The following is an 11,465-nucleotide window of genomic DNA, read 5'->3' as shown; positions in this document are numbered from 1 at the left end:
ACTCTAAACTAAATGTCCCAAATACTATTAAAAATACAGCAAACTTTCCTAATGCCCTGCCTGATCCCTCTCCACTCTACCCTTGAATGCCCCCACATCCCTACCCTTGCTTGCTATATCACCTGCCTTTATCACGCCTGGGACCTGACAACATGGATGCAACCACCATGCACATTCTTCGCAGCTGCTCCAAACTCTGGTTACATGATTCATGGAGTATGAGTCAGGACAGGCGGGAAAGGGGGCCTCTTTTTAAAGTTTATATGTAACTGTGAGAGCATTCAAGCATGTGCCAGCGTGCCAGCCTTGTGTTAAAAAAGAAAAAGCTGGTAAGTGGTTCAGGGACATCAGAGCCCTGGAAAGTGGTGCGTGGAATAGGGAAGGGCGTGTGTGCTCAGAGCACAGCAGGGGACATGGTAACCCCCAACTATTTCTCCACCTTAAATTTCTGCTACAATAAGGTCCTCCAGCCTCATTCCCCTCTGAAGTTGAAAGCTCCAGTTTAAATTCCTGACTTGGAAGGTCACTCATGCTCTCACAGCCAAAGAGCCTGTTTGCTTTTGTCTTCCCACTTGCTTTCAAATGAAAACATCAGACCACAGACCATCTTGCTTCCCCGATTCAGAACTTAATTGCATCATGCCCAGAAGTGAAGGTTGTTGAAAGTGATTAACGTATTCATTGGGAACACTCTGCATTCCGAAAGCTTTCACATGAACGCACAGATGCTTGCTCTTTGCCTGACCTGATCAGCAGTTTTGGATCCTGTGGGCCAAAAACCATGGTCACATATTGTCCACTTCAGTCCCTCACTGTGCTCATTCAAAAGCACACTGTCAAGTACATTTTGATTATCGTAAAGTGTATCTATTTATTTCCCATTGTTTGTCGACATCTCCTAGAAGCTTTTAGAATAGAACTCCTTAACCTGCCAATTCTGACCATTGCTGTCTATCGACTATTATTTCTACTGTCTTGTGTCTCTAATAGGCCTTGAAATTAGCACTGATATTCTGTTTGTCATGTGTGGCATACTTACTGGTGGTAGTGTGCCAAGGACATCAGCTGGAGGACAGAGTAGGAATCACATGTGGCCTGGGTACCTACCCTTGCCACTCTGGGCAGAGCTCCAGCCCCAGGCCTGGCAACCTCATATGTCACCAATCTGCTGCTCTAGAAAGATGAAATAAAGGCCTAATTGTCTGAGGCAGGACTCTCCAGATGCGGGGGCAATGGTGAGACTCATGTACTTTTAGGTAATTTTTTTAGAAATAAAGACTACAGATTATTTTTAGGCCTTAGCCCTGACAAATAATCCCTCTGTATTTAGGGTGAGGCCAGAAATGAATAGATACACATTGATAATTACCAAGAATTCCCTATTTCTACCTAAAGTCCCCTCCCCTTCAGGAACAAGGCTTTGGAGAGAGAGGTCAAGTTCAGTTTTGGCTGAAAATAAGGGCCAGAGCTTCAAAACACAGCATGAAAGACCAAAAATTTATAAACTTGGTCCTTCGCCACAGTTGGGCACTTGAGAGAGGTGTGCTTCCACAGGCACGGAAGTACTCAATTGGTGGCAAAGGGCCAGCAGAGACTATTACTTAAGAGTCATTGTAGTCAGAGGAACTGAACTGTGATGCTGATGGGGCGGGGTCTGATGCTGGGGGCAGATGGACCTGGTTTGAGGTCAGACTTTGTCCTTCGGAGTTAACCCTTGGTGAATGATTTCATGATTTAAGCTTCACATGCAGTCTGGCAGCACTTAACTCATCCACAGCCCCTCGTTGCGCGTGTCTACCTTGGGGAGCAGGCAACACGTCTTCTCAATTCTCCCAGCACTCCACACACACACGTCATCATCACTGTCCAATACCCCCCCACACACACACACACACAGGTCTGCTTTCTCTGGTTCTCTTAATTCTAAGCTTTATGAGGGCAGGGGTATGCCCATTTTGGGGATTCCATTATATCTTTAGCACATAGTATGGTGCCTGGTGTCAATGTTTAAGAAAGAGCTGTTAAATAATGTATTTTCTCTGTGAAATGGAGACAATAATAGTGACTACCTCAGGGTTACAGCAGAAATGAAATGATGTAACACAGGTAAAGGCCTCAGAACAATACCTCAAACATCCCAAACAGCCGGTAAACAATATTCCAGAGCTGCCATTAGCACTAGAACATTAGTTCATAGCCTAGGGTCCTGTCTTCATTGAGCACTTATGCCAGTCACCTGAACTTGAATGCACACTATATGTGTGTGTGTGTGTATTCTGGAGAAAAGACAATCCTTGCTAGTCTTCAAATTCTAACCAGGAACCATTACTCTACCCCACAGAAGAAATGAAAATCTGTTAAGATGAATACCATGAGACTAGCAAAGCTCTTATTCTGTAGAGAATAATACAGAAACCTATTTTACCTAAGAGTCTAGGGGTCACAAATTCTAATTCTCATCCACCTCGATTTATTTTAAGGCTCAACTAGATCCAGCAGCACTAATTAGGAATGAGTGGACATGCTCTCTTGTCTCAGTCCTTTCCCTCTGCTATCTCTAGTAATCTCTTGATTACTTCTCTTACCCTCTTATTTGATAAACATTTTTGCTCTGGATCAGGAAGAGATCACACAAGAAAGAATCTTTTTTTTTTAATCTAAAGTTATAAAAATATAGCACTCCATGAAAAACATTATGTCTGAAGTCAAAAGACCACTTACTCAGAGCATTGTTACATAATCTGTAAAATGAGTGAGTTAAATTAAATGACATTTAAGATTTCCTCTAACTGCTCACCAGAATCCTAAGATTAAAATACAGATATATTCTGCTCTGGGGATTTATTTTCTATTTGAGTCATCACTGTACTGATTTGTATTCTTGCCCACACCAAGAACACTGTTTCTACTGACCCAATTGAAAAACTGGTAGTGATGGTGTCTTCGTCCATTAATTATGGGCCTAATTGTCTTCGTCCATTAGGGCTGCCTATAACAAAATGTTTTAAGCCGGGTAATTCATGAACAATGGACATTTGTATCTTACAGTTTGGGAGCCTGGGAAGTCCAAGATCAACATGGCAGCAGATTCAGTGCCTGGTGAAAGTTCTCTGCTACCTGGCTGTAGCTTCACCCTATCAGAAGGTAGGGGATAAGAAAGGAGGGAAGAGAACTCACTTGGGCCTCATTCATAAGGGCATGGTCCCATTCATGAGCAGAGCCTCCATGACACAAATAGTTTCCAGAGATCCCACCTCTTAGTGCTATCACAATGTCTATTAGACTTACTGTATGAATTTGGGGAAGACACCAATACCCAGACCATGCAAGGGGGAAAATAAGAGGTAGTCTCTACACTGTGCTGAGCTGGACTCTGTGCATGTAGCATTGTGGCAGGCCTCTTGGACTTGAGCTAAATGAGGACAGTTAGAAGAGCCCAAGATCTGATGAATCCCAAAATACCAACATTTCCCTTCAAAATACCTTCCCTAAGGAACCTGACAACCAATAGGGGGAACAACCAGCTCCTCTTCAGAAATATAAATGCTGTGTCCACCTCATCCATCCTCTAGGAATCTTTGAGTTCTGCACACCATGGTATCAATTTATCTTATCTCAGGAAATGTAAGTTTGGGAAGAGGACAAAAACTAAGTGTTAAAGCTTTGACTAGCAAGAGAGAGAGAACATGAATCTGCTGGTCTGCTGGATCCAGTGTTTCTATAAAAGGAAGCAGAGTTCTACAGGGTAGACTACCATTCTTGAAAACTACTGTGTGGATCAGCCTGGGAGAGCCCACTTAGTCCAGACTTGGAAGGACAGAAAACTTCTACTGCCTTTGGACAGCTGGGGCTCTCTAGATACAACCAAGTCATGTCCAGAGAAGTGGGTAGACCCCTTCACTGTCTCTTCATCCAGGCCATCCTTCCAAGCCCATGACCTGGGGGCACGTGGATAAATCTAATGCCAGCCCAACCTTCCCGATCATGCAATTTTCTGCATTCTACTCTGATTGGAGTCTCATAGGATTTCTCTGCTGATGCTCCATTTCCTCAGTGAGAAAGACTCAACGCTGATACACACTTGAACCTGAATGCAGTCCAATCGCATTGGCTATTACACACAGTTTCCCCGACCTGGTTTCTATAAATAGATACAAGGAAAAACACAGGATCAAAATCTAAAAGCTATTGCAGGAAATTTTTCGCTTCAGACATTTGCTTGAAGTCAAGTTAAAATTTCACTTATCCCTAAAACACACATCTTTCTGTATTTTTAATAGAGATTCAGATTACGCTTCCTTGATAAGTCCTAATAGATGATCAATTTTGTTCTGTCACATGTGTTTCTTTTTATGAACAGAGTAGAATAGATGAGAACTGAATAAATCTTCTAGACTGTAGTGGATGTCATTTTACAAATGACAAGAGTGAGGAATAGAAAAAAACAGATCACTTTCCTGAGGAACATATATTCATTCATTCTTCCATTTATTCATTCATCCAACGTTCACTGACAACAAACGTATTGAATGCCTACTCTAACAGTCACAGTTGTAGATCTAGAGACACAGCAGAACATCATTATGCTAGGGCTGCTATTAACAAAAAACAAAAGGTCAGAGCAGGTGAACAGGCTTAAACATCAGGACCTATCTCACAACTGGAGACCAAGAGACTGGGACCAAGGTGTTGGCTTTGTTGCTTCCTTCTGTGGCCGTGAAAGAGAATCTACTCATTGTATTTCCCCTGGCTTCTCAGGGTTTGCTGGAAATCTTTGGCTTCCCTTGGTTGGAAGCATGGCCCCAGTCTGCACCCTGACCTCTGCATAGCGTTCTCCCTGTGTACATGTGCGTGTCCCTGGGTCTGAATTTCCCCTTTTATCCAGACTCAGTTATATGGAAGCAGGGGCTCTCCCCACTCCAGTATGACCACACCTTAACTCATTACATGGTTCACTACCCTTTTTCCACATATAGCCACATTCTAAGGTATTCACAATTCAATTCACCATAGGAAGGACCACTGTCAAGGAACTTAGATGCAGATGTCAGGAGATTGGGTGAGTGGATATGTATGCACACATCTACGGCAAGGAAAAATGCCCAGAAGCAGTATTGCTGGGCAAGGCTATAGTGTAGTGAGGAGGCTTCCAGGGTTGCCACTTGGGACATGCGGCTCTCTGATGAAGTGCCCTTTGAGCAGACCTGAATAAAGTCAGGGGCTGAGTCTGGTGAAAAACCCTAGGGGAAGTACAATCAAAGCAAAGGGCACAACAAGTGCAAATGCTCTCACCAGAACCTCTCGTTGATGCTTCTCACTGCAAAATGGTCCAAGGAGTGTTAACTGTGTCAGGTGGGATGTAGCCCACTATCAGCTCCTAGTCTCTCCCTCACCCTCTTGAGGATTCTTTGAGCATTACCTAGGCATTACATGAAGCTAAGTGAAAACCAAAATAGGAATCATCCTTATCTTCCTAGCGTAACATTTTAATTAGCCCATACTATTTTGTTGTACAATTCATGATGACTTGTGATAATCTCACTTTTCACCTGACTCCTGAGAGGAAGACCATCCAGTCTCTGAGGGAATTCTTTCCATCATGGGTCATTAAATTATCACAACATGGGCAGGCATTGTAGGGCAGCAGGTTAAGACACTACTGGGGAAATCCTATCACATATGGGAGTGCCTGGTTAAGTCCAGGTTACTCTGAGCTTCTGATCCAACGTCCTGCTAATCTGCACATAGGAGACCTGGATGAAGTTCCTGGCTCCTGGCTTCAGCTTGGCCTAGATCTAGCTGTTGTAGACATTTGAGCGAACCAGTACATGGAAGATTTCTCTCTCTCATAGATAGATAGATAGATAGATAGATAGATAGATAGATAGATAGATCTTTTTAATAAAACCTCACATCAAAGCTCAATATACTGGACATTACATAATTATTGTTATTCTTTATTTCAGGCTGAACTCTGACCTTCTGACACACTTGTTGGGCCTTCATCAACATAAAGAAACACAGAAACACATAGAAACATCTTTTTTCCTCTTCCATGTGATAATTCAAAATCTTGAAGAGAAGTAGAAATTTTCTTCATTTCCTCATTGCCTTCCACCTCCACATGCCGCCCACCATCTCCGTAGTAGGTATTGGCTAACATATCTTTACTAAATATGCTCACATATTTTTACTAAATTTTGAGACCAAGGATTCTATGTATGTTTTGAACAGTTCTGGGTTCAGTGGGAATATTACTTCTCAAGATACAGACATTACATTTGCATTAATCCAACCCAAGATTAAGTTAGCATTATTAATGACCATAAAGCAAGGTTAATTCAGACTAAGGACTGAGCAAACATATTTTTGACATCAGCTTTAGACTATACATTCAACTTTATATTTCATCTTATCTGTTTTTGCCTTTCCATTTGCATGTATTGATATTGTTTCTGATCATGATTTCATGGCTACTGCAGTATAACAGAAAACACAAGTCCTCAGATTATTTCCACTGTATGACTCTGATCGAATCACTTGATTTCACTAAACTGCAGTTCTGCTCACTATTACCAAAAAAAAAAAAAAAAAAGAGGCAGAGAGAGCTGTGATGGAGCAGCAAACCTTTGCAGAGTTATGAGAATCAAAGGATCAAATGTGACAAGTGAATCGAAAGTATTCTGTAAAGTGGGAAGAATTATGCAAATGTTAGTTAATAGCAGTGATAGGACTGGCTTTTCTTCTTGATTTTGCCAACTGCAGCAGTGATAACTATATTTTCTGTGTGTGTAGCCAACTCATTGATTCAAATGCCAACCAGATTGAGCAAAATATTAATCAACATACTTTACATTTGTTTACAACCTGTTGTGAATCTCTCTATTGTGACCTAACATGTATATCCTTAGTTTAACCCAGCCTCCAAGATCTCATGAGCCTGGCAATGTGTCAACACTGTATGGTATAGCAGCTATTATCAACATCTTTGAGTCCAACACATTTGGCTTCAAGTCTAGCTCAGTCACTCACTAGCAATGTGACTTGACAGAAACTGCTTGATCTCACTGATCCTGTTTCTTATCTTCAAAAGGGGTGGTAAACAAATATCTAATGGGACTGTTATGGGTTGAAAGAAACACAAATAGTGCTTGGCTTTTATTAAGCATTCCACAAGTAGTCACTGTTTTTATATCACAGTGAAAATTACATTATCTTCCTCTGTCTCTGATCTTATAAGGTAGCTCTATTTCAAAAGCAAGAAAATAAATTAATCTGGCATAACATTCCTGGTGAACCTATGTTCACTCCTAGTAGCCACCACATTCCTTTGTTAATACTCACAAACCATTAGCTTAAAAATCCATTATTGCCTTTTTCTGGGCTCACCATACGAGAAGAGGTGACCTGTGCATGTGGATTGTGGAGTCTATCCCATTTTTGAAAAAAAAAAAATGGGTTAACATTTCCCTTATTCATTCATCTTTTGGCCTCTGGAAAAATCTCAGTAGTTACTGAGACCAGTCTTTAGTTCACACTCACTCATGCAGAAAGAATATTCTACGCAACTACTATTTGCCCAACACTTCATTTTTCTCAGTAGCCTGGCAGAACTTGCACCTGATGCTGGCAACTATAAAGTGGCCAGGCTGTGTCTTACTGTCCTCTCATCTCTACAGAGTTGTAGCCAAAGCCTGCTTTGCAGTGTTTGTAAATTGGACAAGTCATTTAATGCTGAGTCATAATTTCCTCCCCAGTAAAGCAGGATAATAATAACTGCTTTGACTACCTCACAGGGTGAAAACAAATGAGATGAAGTGTAGAAAGAAAGAAAAAAACCACATCCCCTAAAAACAAAGCTCCCAAAAATGTTAATTCAAGTTTTTATTTATTCTCATCCCAGCAGCCTGCAGACCACTTTCCTTGCTGTAGAGCTTGAAAGCAAAATATGAATTTAATAGTTCTGTTATCTGTTATCATTACACCATCTGCCCGAGGCAGCGTGGAGATCACGTCCTTGTTCTTCTAGTTTCAAACACATACGAAATTGTCTTTTTGTGGTCTTTAATATTTTCCACTAGCACAAACTTCATTATTTATTAGTTATTTTTACTCATATGGTATTCTATATTAAGATAGAAATATAATCAGATCCAGCAAAACCAGAAAAAGGTAAAGATAACAAACATGAAAAGAAAGAGGTGGTTGGGTAAGAAAACCTAGGCTGGAAATAATCTGTACAACTGAAAGTGTACTTAACTTCACTTTTTGGAAACAGCTGAAAAATGGACTGGGGGTAGCATGGGAGGAGTTACATTGTACTTTCTGGTTAATAACAGGACGATTAACAAAGGTTGCACTTTGCATCCCACTGAACTCCAGGAGGCACCAGCACACAGAGGACATAAAGCAATCTAATGGAACGAACATGTCTTCAACAGTAAGTTTTACAAAGAAGGAATTATGTTGTACAAATGGTCACTTTTATATATAATCCATAATAAAAGGTGAGTGAGTGATGTCAAACTGATTTTGTGAGGACATTTTTTAAAAACTTTTATTTAATAAACATAAATTTCAAAAGTACAGCTTTTGGATTATAGTGGTTTTTTCCCCCCATAACCTACCTCCCACCTGCAACCATCCCATCTGCCACTCCCTCTCCCATCCCATTCACATCAAGATTCATTTTCAATTATCTTTATATACAGAAGATAAGCTTAGTATATACTAAGTAAAGATTTCAACAGTTTGCACCCATACAGATACACAAAATATAAAGTACTGTTTGAGCACTAGTTTTACCGTTAATTCGCATAGTACAACACATTAAGGACAGAGATCATACATGGGGAGCAAGTGCACAGTGACTTCTGTTGTTGATTTAACAATTGACACTCTTATTTATGATGTCAGTAATCACCCTAGGCTCTAGTCATGAGCTGCCAAGGCTATGGAAGCCTCTTGAATTCACCAACTCTGATCTTATTTAGACAAGGCCATAGTCAAAGTGGAAGTTCTCTCCTCCTTTCAGAGAAAGGTGCCTCCTTTTTTGATGGCCCGTTCTTTCTACTGGGATCTCACTCACAGAGATCTTTCATTCAAGACATTTTTTGTCACAGTGTCTTGGCTTTCCATGCCTGAGAAACTCTCATGGGCTTTTTAGCCAGATCCGAATGCCTTAAGGGCTGATTCTGAGGCCAGAGTGCTGTTTAGGGCATCTGGAGGGCATTTCTAAGGAAGGAAAAATATTCTTGTATCAAAATAAATATTCTAATTGCACAGCTTGATACAAGGCTAATTTTTTTTTTAATCTAGAGTAATGAATTCTTATCATGCCTACTGAGTCATCTCTGTTATCTCCATTACAGATAAATGGCTAGGCTGCTCCCATAGAGGGGCTAAGGTTATACAGGGGGCAATGAGGGACCAAGGATATAGTTTTTCAATATCGTTGATAAAATGGAAACTTCACACTTTAGATAACTGGTGTATGGGTGGCAATGATCTATTTCAAAATTAAGATCATTTTGTCTAAAGAGGGGGCTTTCCCATCATCCTCAGGGAGGTGAAGCTTCCAAGCCAAAATTTATCTTAGAAAACAGTTTTGGATATACTGAAGATTTTAAGCAAGAACCTAAAAAGAGCACAGTGCTACAGCGTAGAGTAGGAGTCAGGGAACTACACCAAATGAGCCAAATTCTCTTGCCACGTGTTTTTGTAAAGAAGATTTTTGTTAGAATGCAGCTACCTTCTTCTTCTCGAAGAGAACACTAGATGAGGCTGGTATGGCAGAGGACCCAGAGACCCTGTGGACCCTGGAATCAGAGGCCATGGACAAGAAGTGGCTTCCTGTCACCATGCTAGGCTGCCTGGTTAGGGACACGAAGATCAAGTCCCTGAAGAAGATCTGTCTCTTCTCCCTGCCCATCAAGGATTCAGAGATCATTGACTTTTTGCTGGGGGCAGCCCTCAAGGACAAGGTTTTGAAGATGATGACAGTGCAGAAGCAGACACCAGGTGGCCAGCAGGCCAGGTTCAAGACATTTGTTGCCATCAAGGACTACAATGGCCATGTCAGCCTGGGTGTAAAGTGCTCCAAAGAGGTAGCCACCACCATCCTAGGGGCCATCATCCTTGCCAACATCTCCACTGTGCCCATGAGGAGAGGCTACTAGGTGCACAAGATCAGCAAACTACACAAGGTGCATAGCAAGGTGATTCAATGCCATGGTTCTGTGCTGGTGTGCCTCATTCCTGCTCCCAGAGTCACTGGCATTGCCTCCACTCCTGCCCCCAAGAAGCTGCTGATGAAAGCTGGCACTGATGACTGCTATACCTTAGCCAGGGGGTGCACTGCCACCCTGGGCAACTTCACCAAGGCCACCTTCGAAAAGACTGCATTCACAAAGTCTGCCTATCAGGAATTCATGGACCATCTTGTACAGACTCACATCAGAGTGTCTGTGCAGTAGACAAGGCTTGCGCTGTGGCTACTACATAGGTTTGTACACAAGAAAAATAAAGTGAGTTAAGCCTGTTCAAAAAAGAAAAAAAAAAAGAATGCAACTACACCCATTAGCTTATAATGGCCTATGCATGGACATTTTCGTTTACCTGGTGGAGTTAAACAGTTACAGTAGGGAGCACATAGGCAAGTGAACCTAAGTATTCATTACCTGGCCCTTTGCAGAAAAGTTTCTTAGCCCCTATACAAAGCACAGGATGGTCACTCAAGTTGAAAGGGTTTGAGGGCTTCCTTTACTTCTTCCTCCTCATCACAATAAAATAATTTAATATAGCCCTCCCTCGTCAACATTTTTATTTTTATCACTGCAACCATGTTAAGGACTCCTCCACAATGAACTGGATGCAAAAAATCCATACCCAGAAGGCTAAGTGAGTTAGTGTTCAGGGCAGGATTTCAGTGGAACACACCAAGGGACATGTGCCCTCCCCATTCTTTTTCCCTTTAATTTGAATCTTAATAATTTAATGGCACTGCCATATGAACTGCATGCATTTCCTTTTGTTCTAGTGAACACAAAAACACGCAGTCTCTTATAAGGAGCCACTGAGTTAATTGCCATGAACAGGGTGGCTACAGATCAAGCTTGTCCTAATTAGTGCCAAAAAGGACAACAGATGAGTGGTTCTGAAACCAAGGCCATCCCTTTTGGTAGACATTTCCCTTGGCTTAACTGATTTATGGTGAATCATCTTGTGCAGCTAGTTAGCCATCAGTTCTGTAAATATAAATTTTATGGCTAGTATATGAGACCATACGTCAGGAAGTTATGTTTCTCAAAGACAGAAATTTCATTCATCCTCCACTAATTTTTTTTTTAAATCCAGACTAAAATGAGTGCCATGCTCAGTGTCAAGATCTTTGAGGTCTCCATCTCCCATAGCTGGTGCTCTGGGCAGACAGAAATTACTTCCTACAGAGGATGTTGTTGGGGACC

At 41.4% G+C, this 11,465-nt stretch overlaps 1 protein-coding gene across 1 annotated transcript; it reads left to right on the top strand.

Annotated features, from left to right (window-relative positions):
* Positions 1-287: 287 nt before the first annotated feature.
* LOC133756675 (small ribosomal subunit protein uS5-like) lies at positions 288-10,475 on the top strand. Its single transcript, XM_062187276.1, is given in 5 exon segments — positions 288-416; positions 707-856; positions 3,049-3,144; positions 8,279-8,440; positions 9,768-10,475. Coding segments are annotated over 5 exon segments (1,245 nt in total).
* Positions 10,476-11,465: the final 990 nt, after the last annotated feature.

Source organism: Lepus europaeus, chromosome 3, assembly GCF_033115175.1.
Source record: "Lepus europaeus isolate LE1 chromosome 3, mLepTim1.pri, whole genome shotgun sequence".
Lineage (NCBI taxonomy): Eukaryota > Metazoa > Chordata > Mammalia > Lagomorpha > Leporidae > Lepus > Lepus europaeus.
This window is presented reverse-complemented; position numbering and strand designations above follow the sequence as displayed.